This window comes from Neopelma chrysocephalum, unplaced genomic scaffold (assembly GCF_003984885.1).
Source record: "Neopelma chrysocephalum unplaced genomic scaffold, ASM398488v2 Primary Assembly neopelma1_68, whole genome shotgun sequence".
Taxonomy (NCBI): Eukaryota; Metazoa; Chordata; class Aves; order Passeriformes; family Pipridae; genus Neopelma; species Neopelma chrysocephalum.
In genome coordinates this window covers 8,211,131-8,229,314 of record NW_020897727.1, presented here as the reverse complement: position 1 = coordinate 8,229,314, position 18,184 = coordinate 8,211,131, and the positions used below count along the sequence as shown (strand labels likewise).

The 18,184-nt window shown below is 41.7% G+C and overlaps 1 protein-coding gene across 2 annotated transcripts; it reads right to left on the bottom strand.

The window, feature by feature from the left end:
* Positions 1-351: 351 nt before the first annotated feature.
* On the bottom strand, positions 352-17,448 carry KCNG4 (potassium voltage-gated channel modifier subfamily G member 4). 2 transcript variants are annotated; one of them, XM_027685211.1, is made up of 3 exons: positions 17,018-17,448; positions 15,352-16,151; positions 352-1,831 (listed from the first exon to the last, which is right to left on the bottom strand). In XM_027685211.1, exons 2-3 carry the CDS (start codon positions 16,099-16,101, stop codon positions 1,040-1,042), a joined length of 1,542 nt encoding a protein of 513 aa, XP_027541012.1. In that variant the 5' UTR covers positions 16,102-16,151; positions 17,018-17,448; the 3' UTR covers positions 352-1,039. The 2 variants fall into 2 exon arrangements, with proteins under 2 accessions (XP_027541012.1, XP_027541013.1); XM_027685212.1 differs by lacking the exon at positions 17,018-17,448 and adding an exon at positions 16,578-16,650.
* Positions 17,449-18,184: the final 736 nt, after the last annotated feature.

Below are 18,184 nucleotides of genomic sequence, written 5' to 3'. Positions count from 1 at the left end.
CTGTGCACACCTGGCCTTTGAGACTTGGTTTTCACCAACTTCATTCACACCATCCAAGAGCTCAAATTGTACAAGACCATCCAGACTGTCCCATGAAGCAGCATTGACTTCTGCATATTCATATTGCTTCCTTCTGGCTATACTTGGACATCCCAAAAGGGACATCTTCCATTAGCATTAGGAAATCACTCCCACATCCTCTCTAGCAAACATTCACCTCATTCTTCACTATTTATACCTTTGGATACTTCTGAGTTATCTCATTTTCAATAAGTCTATCTTTTGTCTTTCTTCTAGAGGAACTATCACCATCCAGTGAAAAAGATAACACCAACACTTTTAAATGTGGTTAATAAGCCTGGGCTTTTTTATTCCTCGTTATTATTTTAAATAAGTATGTGAAAATAAATTTGAAGACTTTTGCTGTCTAGTATGGTACGTTTACAGTCAGCAGACTGTGGCAGCATTTCAAGCAAATGCTCTTGCAAACACTGTTTTATACAATAGCAGTGCAGTTTGTTAGTTATAGATTGATCATCTGGCTACAGGCAAACTTTGAAAGCTTTCACATACAGTCATTTTATTTTAAGCATATTACTGGCTTTAGATACAGAATTGAGATTTTATCTGTGTGCCTGGTGGATGAACTTTGTATAACAACACCAGCCCTCAAAGAATGCGTTCTAATGCTTGGCTCAAGATATTAATTGCAAGAACATTGGAAACTCGAAGGCAAATAAAATAATGAGTGTGTTTGTGCCGACAGAAGCTGGTTTGTTATTAGGTATTCAGCAAGATACATGATGGTAGAGACAAAGTTCATTGTTGTTAGTCACAGAGAAGGAGTATTTATTATTGAATAAAGTGACTTTTGACCTTCTCCCAACCTCCAGCTCTGTGGGGATTTGTTGGAGCTGCCTGTGTTGGGCTGACTGCTGCTTATACCTATGCCAGAAGAGACGACAGTGCTGTAACCTATGCTGATGCTTTGCTCTGTGTGTTTTGTTGATGTGTGTCTGGGAATGCTTTGGAGCCAGGCTCAGTTCCCTGTGTAGATGTATTTGATGGGAGATGCCTGCTCCTCCAGGATCAGGCTGTCTGTCTCGTTGAAGGTGTCGCTCTCACCGGCGTGGTTGGCGTTCTTCGCTCTGTTCAGCTGAGACTGCAACCGTTCATGTTCCTTCCTCAGCTCCGAGTAGGAGTGGGAGAATGTGTGGAATATTGATGTTGCAGGAAAGGACATGATGAGGATCCCGCTGAGGATGCTGCTGAGAGCCACCATCTGCCCCGGGACGCTCCGTGGGACCATGTCTCCGTAGCCCACGGTGGTCATGGAGATGATGGCCCACCAGTAAGAGGCGGGAATGCTGGTGAACTCCAGCACCCTCCCGGATTCGTTCTCAGCCAGATAAACCAAAGGAGAGAACAGAGTGACAGCCACGCACAGGAAGAGTAAGAGCAGCCCGAATTCCCGCGTGCACTTCCGAACCGTGAGGCCCAAGGTCTGCAGGCCCAGGGAGTGCCGGGCAAGGCGCATGACGTACAAGATCCTCAAGGCACGTAGAACCCGTAGCACCAAACCAACCTTCTCCAGGTACGTGTTGCTGCTGCTGCTTGGCCTGTCGTCCTCCTCATTGGAGTCGTCCTCTGAGAAGATGAGGGAAGCGTAGTAGGGGGAAATAGCCAAGAAGTCAATTATGTTCAGGGGTCCTTTGAAGAACTGACACTTGCTCCTTGCCTGGATGAAACGGAGGAGGAACTCCAGGGAAAACCAAGCCACGCAGATGGTCTCTATGACAAAGATGTAATAGCACTTCTGGGAACACTCACCCTGACACAAAACAAAGAGAGAGTTAAATAAAAGAACAGTTTGTGAACCAGCAACCAAAAACACCAAGGGAGAAGCAATATGGATCTGCTTGAGTCACTGGTATCAGAGATAAACAAATCCCAGCAACAGGTAGTTGTACAAAAGCCAGTTTTCAGCTGTGTGTAGATAATAACGAGCATGTGAAATATTTAAATGAACAGACCTATCTACCAGCTTATTTTTATTATTAAATGATTATTTTATTATTTTTATTAGGCTGCTTCTTCCAGGCTAAATGAATGAAACCCATCTCTATATAAACTCCTGGCATGCATCCTGTAAGTCTCACTTTCTGATCTCAAACAGAAATCAATTTAAACTTGACTGATTTATGAGCCTGTGCAGATATATTCCTGTCCTTATACACAGAAATAAAATACTCAGGGTTAATAACCCTTGTCTTATAGTGGGACTAATGATGGTTTTTTAGTTTTTAAGTGTTGCGAATAAGTTTATTGAAAAATTCCACCTAACAGGTATTTTATGATATTCTCACAGTGCCATGCTGCCGTTTAAGTTCTTCCACCAGTGCAAACATTTGGATTGCAGCTCTAATCCAAAACCAGCTCAAGTGAACTGGAGTCTCGCATGGACTTTGGCTGACTTTGAAGCAGCCTTGTGTGCTTTCCTTTGCTGAGCATGTAATCAAAATCCAGTGTCTGGGGTTTGGATTTTTGTTGAAGATGAGAAATCTCAGCTGTAACTGGGAACCAGAGAAAGTGATTGACCAGTATCACATCCCTTTGAAATTCCAGGCTGGACTAGGGGTAGTCATTGCATGTTCAAGGAAACCCAAATGCAGGAGGTGCAAATTTCAGTTGAGATTTTGACACTACTTGGAAGTTAATATTTAGCACATGTCTCTTTTCAGCTGCAACTTTGATATGTGAAGGCTTAGCAAGGTTCAAGAGTCTTCTCGTGTTCTTGCTGAACAGGGACTTGCATCTCTGGCATGTTCACAACTGCAGAAGATCAAGTAGAACTGAGGACGATGAAGGAGGATCTGTGCAGAGAAAGAACCTCTTTGGGACAGCAGAGTGGCCACGTGTTATTCAGGAATATCCACAGACCCTTTGTTTTGTGAAAGGCTTTTTTGTAACCTCTGAAGAATGAAGTCAGGGCTTCTGCCTGCACCTTTCCTGATGGCTTGTCTCTGGAATTTAACAATTTAGTGGAAGAGTTCCTCATAGTCAGCCATTCTCAGCCAGATTTTATGAGCAATATTGATTAAAAGCACTGCAGGAAACACATACCCCTATTACTAATCAACTACCAATTTAGTTCAGTTACTCTCTGCAGTGCAGGGTGATGGGCTTTAGAGTGTACCTCATGTTAGAATTCCTGTTGTACTCAGGGGTACCAAGTCTTTTTGTTCAGGCAGTGGTTATGGCTTTGGCCACCTGAGGTTCCCCAGGCAAAGTGGCAACATTTCCCTTAGGGATATATTTACCCTGTCTAACCCTCAGAACAATTTAGCTCTGTAGCACCATTTGGGGGATTTTCCTTTCTGCACAGTAAACTGTTGAGTTCACAATTTACCTGTAAAAGCAAACACCACAAAAGCTACTGAAGTCTTGGCCCTGCAGGATCAGGTTCTGGCTCCATTTGCAGTCAGTGCTGGAGTGCATTGATGTTTGCAGAGCTGCTGACTGGGCTGCAGGAGATTGCCTGCAATCAGCACTTGTGTTATGCAGTGCTCACTCTTTCTGAGCTCTAAATTATTTGTACAGTGCAGCCTGGACCCTGCACAGACCCGCCTGTGGTCACTCCAGTGATGTGGCCTGTGAATTATTCATTGTTCCCATCAAGATTTATTTTATTTTTTGTTAACTGGGCTGAATTTCCAGTGCATCTCTTATTTATTTCCCTTTATAAATTTACAGGTGACATTACTCTCAGATCATCGTGTAGCTTTCACTGTTTCTTCCTTGGAAAATAGAAAAGAAATTTTGTTTGCTGGAAGTTTTAACCAATAAAATCCAGGGTGTTTTTTGAACTGAGTGTGTAGTTTCAAGGTGTAGCATTGTAAGAACTGGTTGGGAGATTTTTTTTTTTTTCCTCGCCATCCTCAGTTGCCTCAGTACTCCCCATGGAAAGTTATATATATTTAGAGAAAGTAATTTGTGCTGGCAGCTTCCTAAATGTGTATTTCCTTTTTTCAGATCAAAGCATCCTTCAGCTCAAACTTCTCAGGAATGTTGTTGTGCATTTTATTCTCCCTCTGAGCATAGTTGTGGATGTAAAGGATAGGGAGTTCTCCCCTCTTAGCACACTTTGTCTTTTTTATGTACCTTGCAAAAGACATTTCAGAAATGTTTCCATATCATCCTATGAAACCACAGTCCCTTTTTCTGCTGCAGCAACAAAAAGAATGAAAATATCACAGTGTTGGACTATTGTGTTTCATGAGAATGTGCTCATTGACTTCACACTGGAAGATAGATTTCATGCAATGAGTTTGCATGGGAATGTTTTATATATTAGGAACATTTGTGTATATTATGTAATATTTATAGAATATCCCTCTCTAATGTCAGTCTCTTTAAACTTTCTTGGTGCTTTCAAACATCCTATTCAAAAGCAGCAACTATTGGAATAAGAGGGGTAAAAGAGAAAATATTAATTACCAAAGCCAATTTCTGTTTCTCCCAGTATTTTTGAGGATTTTTCGAACTCAGTGGTTTATGTTCCACTTACAACTGTTGCCTTAAGAACAGGCAGAATAACATACTGACTTCAAATCTATGTTCTTATCAAAATGCTGATGCCTCTGTGCCAGTTGGAGATGTTAAATTTGCTGTTGACACCACGTTCCCATTAGTTACTTTCAGTGAACTGTCAAATTATGGCCCAAATACTCTGATGCAAGAAAGGGTTTTTTTTTTGCCTACATGGCAAACAAGGAAATTTCTCTACCACAACAACGTCCATATATTTCTTCTTCCTGAACAAAACAAACCCATTTGGGAAATTTTAGTGTTCAGGGCCTGCCAACACAAAACACAGCAAACTCCTCACCATTAACTAGACAGAATTTTATTTTCATATCTTTCAGTCCAGTTTCTCACTCACCATTTTCTTTTCCTGTCTGCAGTTTTGAACATGAAGTACCATGAGTGTAGTGGAAGCTGTAAAAGCTCCAAGCCACTATGGTGCTGACTGTGAACAAGAGGGGAAGGTGAGGTTTTATTTATAACTGACAACAGCATATTTTGGGTGGGTATTTTCAACGTGTTTTACTCTATGGTAGCATCAATCAGTACTGAAACCTTCATGAACTCTGATGGGAGAACAGTCATCACAGAGCCAGTGGTGAGCGAGTATATAACTCTTTATTCATCTTGCAGATTTACTTTTCAACAATGCAAGAATTTATCAGGAGTTATGGAACTTGCCTCTGGCAGAAATTCTGCCTCATATGATATAAATGTCATAAAATGAGTGGCTGGTATTGATCTTATGTGTGAAAGGAGCATTTGGCTCAGCAGTGAAGGAAACAATATTTTGTATCTAAAAGATATATACTGAGCCTGATGCCTGAAATATTGAGTGGTTTCTTAAATTTATAAACCACCTCAAAGAAGCAAAGGAGTTGTTTCAAACTCCTGTACCACCAGAGATAATAAGCAATTCAAGCTTCCTCTTCATTATTGCTGTTCAAGGCAGTGGCTTATTTTCTGTGTTCTTTGATGAGCTGGAGCTCACAGTGTTAGACTGAGATTGCTCATTTTAGGATACTTTTGTTAACTTCTCTTTAGATATGAAAAAATTAGATTCATAGTAAAATATAAGAACAGTGGTGCTGAATCCAGTTAGGCCAGTGCCGTGTTCCAACAGCCTGAGGAAACAGGTGCCCAAGGCAAATCTCCTGGCTTCTATTTTCCACTCCAGAGCTCCATAGAATGTTTGGTTGAAAGGAACCTTGTAATCTTGTTCCAACCCCCTGCCATGGGCAGGGCCACCTTCTACTGGACCAGGTTGCTCCAAGCCCTGTCCAACCTGGCCTTGAACACTTCCAGGGATGGGGCAGCCACAGCTTCTCTGGGCAACCTGTGCCAGGGCCTCTCCACCCTCACAGGGAACAATTTTTTCCCAATATCTCATCTAAACCAACCCTCTTGCAGTTTAAAGCCATTCCCCCTTGTTCTTCAGCTCCCTGAGCCAAAGGAGATGTGCTGTATAATCAAGCTGAATTGCTCTTCTGTGAAGTTTGGCCATGCAGTTTTAAAGTGTGGATGAGCTGTAGGTTACAGAATCAAATTTATATCCAGTTTATGCTAAAGAATTCAATAATTTTTTTGGTTTTAGTGTACACTGTTCAAAAAAGTTTAAGCCACTTGGATCTATGTAAGGACAATATGTATATTGTACATATAATGCAATATTTGTAATAGTGGGAAACTGTGTGACTCTGGTAAGTGTTACTGCAGCTTTCTTGAAATACCTTTTCTAGAAAGGACCTAAGGTTCAGGAATTCAGCACCTCCAGAGTATTGTGTGACAGCTAAATCTCAGACCTCAATTGCATGGGTGAGTTTCCAAAATAGAAATTTATTCACCAATTGTGAATTCAAGCTAAATGGGCTTGAGGTATGTGCCACTCACAAGATAAGATACATTTCCTGGCCAAGCGCCCTCTTAGTTCACCAGAAAGCATTAATTAAAGTATAATGATATTGAGGATAATAAAATCAGATCTCAGAGCTATGCAACACTAACCTAAACTACAAGAGATATAAATCTCATCTAGTGAAAATAATATCTTTACATGCATCGATAATTTTGGTAATGCCCAGGGAGACTGAATTATACATTATATATATATAATATATATTACCTGATCTGCCAAGGATTTACCTCAACACTTTTTACAATGTATGTTTACCCTTTTGTCCCTCTTAATTAGGAGTAAATTGCAGAAAGAAATCCTGTTATTCCCATTATACTGGGAGTGCAGTGCTGCAGCTGTATGAGGATAGAATTGGATAGGTACCAACTTTTTGCCCTTGTTGTGACTGACTCTAAGTGGAAGTTTATTGACAGCAATCTGAACCTGTTTTCTGTGGAGTGTAATTTGGGATTTCACACAGTCTATAAACAGGGTGGAGTCTGAGATGTAAAACAAGGAAACCTACAGCATTTCTCACTATCTCCTTTCTGTGTTGCCAGTGAACACTGCTCAGGATGGTGTTAGTGATACCAAGTGTTTCTTGTGTCAAATAATCTATTTCCTAGCTAAGTGGCAAAAGTTCCTCCAATGCTTGTAGAACACTTTGCTAACAAGCACTGCATGATCAGTATATGGATTATTTCAGAATCATGTCATACATATAGTTTGATATTTTTGAGCTTTATATATTCAGAGCTCCAGAGTGGAAATCAGCATGTGCATCAGCAATATGTAGATATGCTGCTTACACAGCACACTTAGGAGGAAGGCATCTCACGTTATTTATGAAGCCAAGTTGATAAAAGTCCTTGAACCCAGCCAGAAGCCATGATTGAACCACTGTATGCAAACATTGTTGTTCCCAGGGTATGTTTATGGAAACCAGCTGGCTCATCATCATAGCACAGATGAGCAATGGACTGAAAGGGTCTGAATCCTCTTCCCAGCCAGATCTGCCTGAGATGCAGCAGTGATTGCTTCGAGTAAAAGCTCTTCTGGTGCTCAGTCACCTGGACTAAACAGCCTAAAACAAAGCAGGGAAGGAGCTCACAGAGCAATATGCCTGATGTTCTTTATTCTGACTCCTGTTGGACTCCTAAAGGAGTTCCTTAAACACAGGACCTTCTCAACACTCTGCAGTCAAAGTTCAGGCTGCCAGAACATCATCCTTCACACCACAAACATGCCTGGCCCCGTGGTTTGTGCAAGGTCATGATTCACATCTGCTAAATTTACCCTGGCAGGTCCAGATTTTGTTTGGCACAGTCAAGTGCAGCCAGTTACTGCTCAGATCCTTCCTCTGATCCAGTGTTTTGTGGACAGAGGCCAGTGTCCACTGAAGTGGCAGCAGATGGGATCAGCCTGTATTGTGGCTCTCGACCTGCCTTCTGCCAGCTTGTGCTGTCCAGCACTTATCCCAGCAAGGCTGCTCTTCTTGCAGCCTGGCCCTTTGTCCAAAAACATTCAGCCCTCTGTGTGGAGGATTTAGAAGCAAAACTAGCAGGAATTTCCCTCTCTAAGCCCAAGGTTGCCATTTCCTGGGCAGAGGGTTGTTTTCCAGCCTTTCGCTCTTCTCTAGGTTATCCCTGGTCAGTGCATCTTGGTCTACAGGTTCTCCCTGAGCAGTTCCCTCTGTGGGAAAAAATACAAACTAATGGCACAATGAAAAACAAGCTTTGGCTCTTACTCTTGCCTGCCCACAGCTCCAAGGCAGTGGGGATAGAGGGGGAGGCTGCAAATTCTAGACAGTGGTTAGGCAGGAGCAGAGGCAAACCAAGACCTCGGTGTAAGGAACTGAGGTACCCAACCAGCTCCAGGCTGTTCTTATCCCAGCTGGCAGCAGGAAATGAACAGGTACAGGGGAGAAATCCCTTTTGGCTGCTAAGAGATGACTCTGTTAGGCAGTGTCGTGCCAGGGTGTGTTCCCTGCATACTTCCCTGCATACCTGAGCTGTGGGATCCGGCTGCAGTGCTGCAGGTACTGCTGAATCACTGCGGCCGCATTGCCGCTGTTATTGGAATAATTAAACCATGCTCTGCTGAATCAAATGAGGGTTAGGGAGAGCTTGAAAACCCTGTGTTATGGATCACTTCAGTGCATGGATTTATGGTTTCAGACTGATGCAATAAAAACAGAAGGTTACAGCCTGCTGAGAAAGAGACTGTAACCTGATTTAGAGGATGATGAGCTTGTTAAAGGAGTGCTGCGTATTCTGAGCACACAATGAGTTCCCACTCATTCTGCTTTATGGGAAAGAAGCTTGGACTTAGGGAAACAATTACTACAACTAGAACATTTGAGGAAACTAAACTAATATTGGGATTGTATTAATGTGGACATTAGAAAGAACGTAGAAAGAAATTATTACCTCTGTGTCCAACATATAATTATGTCCTCTGGGGCAGAAGTGTAACTAAAATAAAATATTTCAATTAACTTTTAAGCTTAGGTCCTTATTCTGCAAATACTGTGAGAATCAATCTGAAGAATTTGAATTTGATTTAAACCAATTGGTGACTCCAAAGTGTTTGTGTTAGGAGAAAGGTGTGGAAGAATGATTTTTTTCTTGTTTTTCTAGTAAGAAATTCAACAGACTTAATCTTGTAACTGTGAAGAGCAATGTAGTCAAAATGAAAAGGTGTTTTTCTGGGACTTGAAAGGATGACCTTCAACTGACAGTTTTGCTGCTGGTCAAATCATTTGCTCTGTTACTGTTTCTTCTGTGCTTCTTTTCTCACTACACTGTAAGTTTTTTGGAGCAGAAACTTCTTTTTTTTGTATCTGTGTAGTACAGGGTTTACAAGAGGTCTCAAGTATGGTTGAATCTGTTATAAGGGAAAATACTAATGCTAACAGGAGGTGCTGACACTGTGGGAATGAACACAACATATGCAGTTCAAAGCCCTGATGCTGCAATGGAATTCACAATTAGATTTTATAACTAGAAATTAGGCCCTGGCACAGGTTGCCCAGAGAAGCTGTGGCTGCCCCAGCCCTGGAAGTGTTAAAGACCAGGTTGGATGGGGCTTGGAGCAACCTGGTCTAGTGGAAGGTGTCCCTGCCCGTGTCCCTGCCCATGGCAGGGGATGGAAATTAGATGATCTTTAAGGTTCCTTCCAACCCAAACCGTTCTATGATTTTTTTGGCTCAGAATTCAAACACCAGACTGTGAATTTGACTGCAGCAGCAGACTGAAGAGTCCTCAAAGATTTTCATCACAGTGAAAGAGGCATTTCTACAGCACATATTATTTTTAATACTTGTGGCGTTATTGCTAGCAACTTGGAGGATGCATTGGTTTCAAATAGAGTTCTCCAGAGATACAGCACCTCCCTCAGAGGGAATACCCACCTTCCCAAAGAAGGGATTTACTAAATAATACATTGCCCAGCAGCTGGAACAGCTGGGTGTCCCCCCAGCATGGCGTGCAAAGCTCGGAGACTTAGTGCTGTTGGGACACGGCCAAAACTGGATGAACATCAGGCAAACTAATAATGTCTAATTGTGCTTTCTGAACCCTGGGCCTTGGACTGGCAGAGCCAGCTTTGGAAAGCTGTGTAGAGCCCTTTTCCTCACTGGAGTGTCCCGAGTTTGTGAAGAAAATTGTTTTCTGGGACAGACAGAGTCAGCAGTGGCCAACCCTGCAGTGCCTTCTTTGGTTGTGGAGAGAAGAGCTTAAGTAATATGAGCTTTATCTATGTTGTACATAGCAGATTTAATGCTGAAATATGCAATTCTCTTTGCAGTTGATTGGAAAATGGTTACTTATAACGTGGACCTATGAAATCAGAGTGTTAATGTAACAGTGCAATCTCAAGGTCAAAGCCTCTGACATTACTGAGTGTAATGCAAGCCTCAAAAAAAAGGTAGATCCCATTAAACAATAATTATTTTTTTTCAAAGTCCTAGGTTTGAATACTCTGATTTAATGGCTTCTTATTTCATCTTTCTTCAGTCATTATTAATATAACTCCTTCAGTCCATGAAGGAAATAAATTGGCTGGATTCTGCTGTGCTGAGTACACCTAGACCAGGAGGGTTTTGGGGCTTCAGTGAAACACATTTTCCTACTTTAAAATACTTTCTTTACTGATCAAAATGCTTAGAAGAAATCAGAGTTGTACTAGATGCCTAGATAATTTAGGAGAGGGATTGTCCACAGAAGGTGACCTGATAAGAACACAGAATAATGTACTTGAGCCAATGCAATAAACCCAAACCACATCCAGCTTTATTTTGTTCCAAGTAATTTCAAGTCATATGTATATGCCAGTATATTTATAGATGGGCATGTAGACATATTCTTTATAGTCTTACACTTGTAAATGAGCATTAGATTTTGTTTCTCTTCAAAGTAAGGCAAATAAATTGTTTTTTCCCCTGTAAAGCAAAATTATTCCATTTTTAAAGAAAATGTGTTTCTTGGCAGTTTCCTCTAGTGTACAAGCCAAATATTCTGGCTTCAGTGTCACACAGATAACTTCAGCAACATCAAACATTGAAAAGCATAAGTCAGGGCCTCCAGAATAATGGTGCAGAATGAAAAAAAATAATTGAAAAGTGGTTCTATATGTTAAGTATTGGGTTCTTTACATCTGTTTACACTTTCTAGGTTCTAAGTGCAACCACAGACCAAAAACTTAGTCTTTGAAAAGGAATTAGATTTTCAAATAATGAAATTACTCCAGGAATGGAAGCTTTAAAAAAAAAAAGAATATTCTGTGTTTCAAGATAAAGTCTTCACGTGAGACAACAGTGGCTGCAGCTTCTGTGGGTTGTGTTTCATTAGGTTCCATGCAACACCTAAAGCAATTACAACCTTCTCAAGGTCAGTTAAGAGCAAATACAAAAATAGTCTTAACAAGGTCAGAGAAGGGAAATATCTGGGGTTTTTTATTCTTCTTCTTCCCCCTGACCTTAATTTCCTTGCCTTCCCAAAGCAAAGACCTCGCTGGGTCCTTTCTGCTGAGTCATTTCTCGAGAGGATGCCAATTTTAGGGACTCATTAAATGAAATATCTCATCCTGAGGAAAATCCCAAGAGTGCTTCAAAGTGTTCTGCCTCTCCAGACTCTTCTACAGTGACTTAATTCCATAGTTCCCTGGTGTAAGGATGTTTTTTCCTTTGGGTTGGATGTGCTGAGCAGTGACTATTGCAGTTACACCTCTTGGATCCTGGTTGTAACTTTTATGTGGGATTGGGGCTTTGGGGGGACTTTGATGGGATTTTTGCCTTTTCTCTAGGGGGATGATCTTAATTCCTTCATTTAAGGGTAATATTGGTGTACTTTGTCCCTTCATCTTTATTATCCTCTATGTGTGTGGTCTCTGATTCAGATTTTTAGTTTTCTCAGGCTGCCCATTCTGATCAGTAACAGTTTATCTCCAAATATGCTTTTTTGTATCTTTATGTACACATGTGTCTTGATTGCTGAATTTTGGTGATATTATATTTGCTTATTTACCAAAGACTATTTGATCTCCATAAAGAATAAATGCAAATATCATGGGCAAGGACGTATTACTCTTGGAAAACGTGACATTTTGGTTGTTTTGATGACTCCTCTTTCCTTAACCTCATATTATGATAAAATCTTCTGTATATTTATTTCATGGTCAGACTTAAAATTGACATCACTAGAGCTATTCATTTGCTGCCCTACAGTTTTCCTGAACTCTTGGCTTCCTTCTGCTGGGACTGCTCACTCTGGGTTGGGATTCATGACAGGTGCATATGCGATCCATACTTAAAGAACTGTTTGCCCAAATCTGTGTTTTTCTTTCATATCTCTAACGAGGAGGTTCCTAAATGGCATTTGACATATTTATTTTACTTTCAGCTGTGTTCCTGTCTTTAAGCAAACCCTCCCCTCCCTTCCCTGCTGCCCATGGAGATGGATCCTTCCCTCCCCTCTGGTTGCCAGGGTGACTGGGCTTCCCTGATGCAGATGCTCTTTCCTTGGCTCCTTGCCATCCCTCTCCCAGAGACTGGAGTTTTCACTTTCCCTCGGATAGTGAGGACTCCTGTTTGCTCTTCTGCCTGCCCAGGCAGCTTTTCTCCCTCCTGAGCAGACCTGGTTTAGCAGCTGCTGAAAGGACAAGGGATTTGATGTGCCTGCAGGGTGGGATCAGCAGCCTCTGAGCAAAGTGAGTGAAGTGGAAGTCACCTTGTATTATTTTTTCTTTTTTTGTTTTTGATTCTAATCCTTCTCCTTGAGCCAGTTCTCACTCTTTAATGTGTCTGTGATGAGGAGAAACAGGACCCTAGAGTGGCACATGTGCACCAGAGGTAAATCCTTTTTTGTTTGTATTTCAGAATGGATAAATTCAATTTTCAGTGTTAGTGACATTGGAAAATAGATCCTTGCAGTACTTGTAAGCACATTTGCCACAGAGGTCTTGTCAAGCTTTAACTCAGAAATGAATAAACCTCAGGATAGAGGATAGAATTCAGATGTGAAATTACAGGTGGTTCAGAAACTCTGGGAAGGAATTTGACTGTTTTCTGTCACTGAGCAAACAGATATCGAGTCACCATTGTGTTCAACCTAAAAAGCCAAAATTTCAGATTCTGAATGCCTGTCCTTGGTTGCTGGTAAATGCGGTCCCATCTTGGAATCACTTTCTGAGATCAGGGAAGAGTTTTGAGTTACAAATCAACCTGGAGTTACAATTTGCCTAAGTATGACTCAGCTGCAGCCAAGTACTATTTTTAGTCAATTAAATTCATGGAGTTATTTGTCCAGTTCTAGCCAAAATTCTCTTTTGAGATCCCAGTAAGAAAATCTCAGGTGTTGAAAGATAAGAATTTAGGGATGGAAAAGTAAGGGTGAAAAACCCTGCTCTTTAGTAGTTCAGATTCTCTGCTTTCCACAAGCCATGAGTATTTTGTCTTGTATCTTCCCCTATGTTTTCTATGGCATAATTTCACATGAGTCAAGTAATAGGACTTTTAATACTCTGTTCTGTGCTTCTGGGACTCAGTGACAAAGTGCATTAGGCTGGTACTGTAAGTGTAAACTCTGGGATGCTTCCAAATATTTGGACAAATGTGGTCCTTTGCTCAAGTTCATCCTTTATCCTCTCCCCTGCACTTTAAACATTCCATCTTTTGAGCCTGTTTCATGCCAGTTTGCTTGTTTTTAAAAGTAGTGATATATATGCAAATCTCTGAGTAGTAATGTCATCCATGTTTTATAGGAAATCCAGGAACAGCAGCTCCACTGCAGCTACCAGATAAACTTATAACCCTCAGTGAGCTTCCCTTTCTAACTTAGAGTTAATTATTTTTAAAACACACAAAATGTTACTTCTGGCTGAGCTCTGAAACATCATGTACTTGTTCTTTTGCATGGGAAGTATTTATAAAAGCTTTTTCTGCAGTGGTTGGGAAATTAGGATAAAAAGCATTGGTCTACTTCCATTAACAAAGTTAGTAGGAAGCACTTGCTGGAGCAGAGTTTGTAACGTTTGTACATCTCTAAGAAGGATGTTCTATATTTAAAGTACTTCCTCGGAAGAAGCATTGGAACAGTGATAACACTTTTTCCTGCCAAAAAGTAATAACTGTGGAAGGCTGCAAGAGCATCAGGCTTATTCCTTATAGTCTTCCTATGCAAGTGCAAGTTAATATTCAAGGGGTTAAAATGGAACAGGGAATGATCTTAGATTTCAGCCTCCTGTGCAGTCCTTAGTTTTATTCAAAGACATCAAATATCATGACACATTTCACCACGACGGTGCTGCTTCGACTCATGGCTTGAGCAGTAAAATATACACAGATTTTTGTATTGTGCACACTCTGCTGTGCTATAAATGAAAAAAATGGCTTTATTCATCGATATATGACACTCTGAGGGGTGTCTTATCTTACAGCAGTGGTTGGGGCAGGGAGTTTATTTCACACAGATTTCCTCAGCACTTTTGAAAGGGCAGTTTGCAAATGAAGCACAGGATTCATTACAGAGATTAGTCAAGGTTACTTGATGAATTTGGACATTACCACGTCTGCAATAACTTTGTATTGTTACTTTCCTCTGTTTTATTATTAGAAAAATAAATCTTTTAAATGCTGAAATATTCACAGCAATGTTATAGAGATCTTTAATGTATTATACAGGCTTGATTTATTTACCCTGAATTAATGTGGATTACTTATTTGAGGAGGGTTTAAATGCAGTTAGCACTTCAGCTAGTGTATGGCATTACTCCTAAAATATGTACATATATATGTGGGCAAATACAGAATTCAGTTAGCATGGAATTACGATTTTTGGAGGCACAGCTTTTAAATATCAGTATCTGCAAATATACTTAATCTGTCTCTCATCCTTTAATCTTTATGCAACTATTGAAATGTAACATTGTAACAATAAAAGTTAATGAATATTTCTTCCTCTTTAAAGATTTGACTGTCTAATCACAAAGGAAGATACCCAGCTGATTTAAAAGTAAGGATGTCAGAGGAAAATATTTCTGTAGCTGATGTGTCCAAATCAGACATTTCTTGTAACTAGAGAGTAAAGCATCTTGAAAACTCCACAATTTCACTTTGAGAGTCTCAGTGCTAACAACTTAATCTTACACTGGCAAGTGCTTTCTAAGAAGGAAAAAAGTGTTTTATTGGAAAGCTGAAATATCTATTCTGTCCAGAAGCTTTCTTGTATTTTAGTTAAAAGATTAGTACAATATTTGTTCATATTATTCTCAATATCACTTTGAAAATGATAGAACTGATTTAAGCCATCATTGTGTTTTCTGGTACAGACTTTCATTAGTTCTGTAGTGAGACCAGCTAAAAAGGACTTACTTACCCTGTCTTCTTCAGCTCTTAAGTCCGGCATTGTGCTGACACAAAGGCTTACAGCTGTGGTGGCCACAAAGAGAATGGAGAGACAAGCAAAGACTTTGCCTGGGAGTCCTGACTGGGGATTTTCTACCATATCTCTGAGTCTGTTCATAAACTGTCCAAATCTGGTTTTCTCATCCAAGACACATGTAACCTCTTTGCTCCTCCGAAGCTCCTCTTCTTTGCGGATCTCGGCCAACTCCTGCAGTTTCTGAAACAGTTTCCGAAAGCAGCAGTTCTCCAGGTTGGATTCCTCAATCCCCCAGTATCTCAGCTCCTCCTGAAAAGACAAGGCACACATGTCTCTTAAGAGCATCAGCTTCCCTGCTGCTAGGAAGCTGACAATCATCCCAAAAGCGTTGGGGTTCCTGTCAAAGAAGAACTCATGGGTGTCTTCATCGTAATCATCGCACAGCTGAATTATTTCTTCATAGCTGCTGCAAAGCTTTAGTTTGCTCAGTCTGGTCAGAGGGAAGTCATCTAAAGTACTCCAAGGCAGCAGGTACTTCATGCCTCCAACATTTATCATGATCTCTGTCTTTAGATCGGCCGCAGAGACTTGGTCGGGGTGGTAAATCCTCCTGGCTCTCTGGTAATGGACCCCTTTGACAGAAGGGGTTTCCACACAGATGGGAATGAAGTGGCTCAAGGAATTACAGGAGTTGTAGCTAATGTTACTATAGTCTTGGTCACTGCCTCTGGAGAGAATAGGCATCTCTAAGAGTTCTCACCGGGACATCCGAAATGGCATCAGAGCAGGGGTATCTGTCAGCCAGAAGATACAGGAAGGAGGAAAAAACATAGCAGAGGTTATTGCAAGACAAAAGGTGTTTTCAGCTACTTTCCTAAATCACAAAATTAATGAGTGCCTGTTTTGTAAGTAAAAGTCACCTCTGTGCTTCTTCCTGAAACCTGCAGCCTGTGAATGAGCTTTGCTTTGCAGCCTCATTGGTTGTCTGGCAACACAGGCACAGAGGAGCTACAGCCTCATTCATAATTATCACAGAGGGTCGGGTGCCTGCAGATCCAACGGGGAACAGATCGGGCTCTTCCCCGAGCAGATCTCAGGCATCGTTAGATCCTTGTTTTCCGGTAGTTGCCGCTTCGCTTTTGTTATTTCTATAAACCCTTAAACACTCTCTAACTCAACTAAGCTGCTTAATAGTTATTAGGGATGGAGTGGTCAATTACCTGCCATCAGCTGGATGCAAAGTTCCTAATTGCTTTAACTTGACTGCTCGGATTGTGATTCCTCTTTCCTTCCCTGCACGCCGGCTCTGCCTCTCGGGGGTATGGCAAGGATTAGCTACTAGAGGTTTATAGAATTCCTTAAGTGGAAAAGTGCTGCGTAAATGATGACTATTCTTATCAACCCGACCTCGTGTCACTGCAAATTACCGAGAAGACAGAGGGACCGTTTGCCCACCGAGGAGAAAACTTTGCCACACAGACAGAAAGTGTTTTATCAGCTTGGAGGGAGGAAGCAGTTGAAACACTCACCCCTTCCTTAACTTCCCTCCTTTCAGGAACAAATCCCTGCTTTTGTTCATCAGCTCTAAAGATTAAAAGGCATTTCTTAGTCTTACCCCGAAGTGCAAGAATTGCAAGGAAAGTTCCGCGAAGTTCCTTACCAGCGCTCCGGGTGCTGCTGCCGGGTGCCCGCCTGCCCCGCAGGTGAAGAGCACATCCCGCCCACCGCTCGGCTGCTCCCTGGGGCACCGTCCAGCACAAACACCTGGGGATGTTTTACAGTATTGTTTACATGTAAAAAATCATCAGAGCACTCTGGAGATGGCAGTCTCTTTGCTCTTCCTCTTGCTTTCCTGCTTTCCTGGAAGGGGAGAACAGCCGCGCGTGTTCATGTAACATATGTTGTACTGATAGATCCTCTGCAAGGGAGACGGTGTCCTGAGGGGCAGCTCCTCTCCTGGGGCTTCCTGGTGAAATGTGCTGAGTGAGAGCTGGAGGATCCTGCCCTCTCCCTGTCTCTCTTCTGTTTCCCCCGGGACTGCCAATGTGGCCCTGGAAGAGGAGGGGAGAGGGAAGGGGGAAGGGCTTAGAAATAATCTCTCCAGCATCCCTCCGTCTATCCAGCAGGCAGCAGGCAGCAACTGGGTAAGAACATGGAGTACAAGTCCCCGACTAATGAGGTTTAATAATCAGTAAATTCTGGCAAATCTACTTAATAAAACAATTTCAGTGTCTATTAACTCCTTCCATCATAGTCATGCTACAGTTGCTTGGGCTGGAGACACCAGTCAAATTCCTGAGAGGCAGTTTCCATGACCTTCATCCCCCATGAAACTGGGCTTTGCTCTTTAATATCCCTAGAAGGAAAGGGAAGTTTGTTGGGTGCATGGATGCTGTGCCTCAGCATTCCTTTGGCTATCAAGGAAACGCTTTCCTCCTGTAAAAGAAAGGGTCTCTGGCTTGTAAAGCACAGGTGCTGAGCAGTCCCTTTTCCAGATCTGCAGTGCTTTTCTGACAGCCAAGTGCTTTCTCCTTTCCTCTTTACAGAAGATGGGAAATCAAACATTATCCTTTTCTCACTTTACTCATGCATGGCTGTAGGGGGTTGAGATTGCTGTAATGTTTTGGGTCCTGTACTGCCAGCGGGTCTTGAGCTGCCTTGTTCTGTAATTGGGATGACACGGATTTCACCCACATCCTGCTTGTTTGGCCTCAGTCAGAGGGTTCAGTACACTTGGGCTGAGGTTCTATTGACCAGTGCCCTCTGTGGTGCTCCCAAATGCCTTAGCTTGTGTCTATACCCAGCGGGGCTGAAAGCACTGAGGTGA

Coding starts and splice junctions, on each gene's coding strand:
- KCNG4 (XM_027685211.1), bottom strand. CDS start 16,101: ATGCCTATTCTCTCCAGAGGCAGTGACCAAGACTATAGTAACATTAGC. Junction 1,832..15,351: donor TAAGAGCTGAAGAAGACAGG/GTAAGTAAGTCC, acceptor GTTTTGTGTCAG/GGTGAGTGTTCCCAGAAGTG.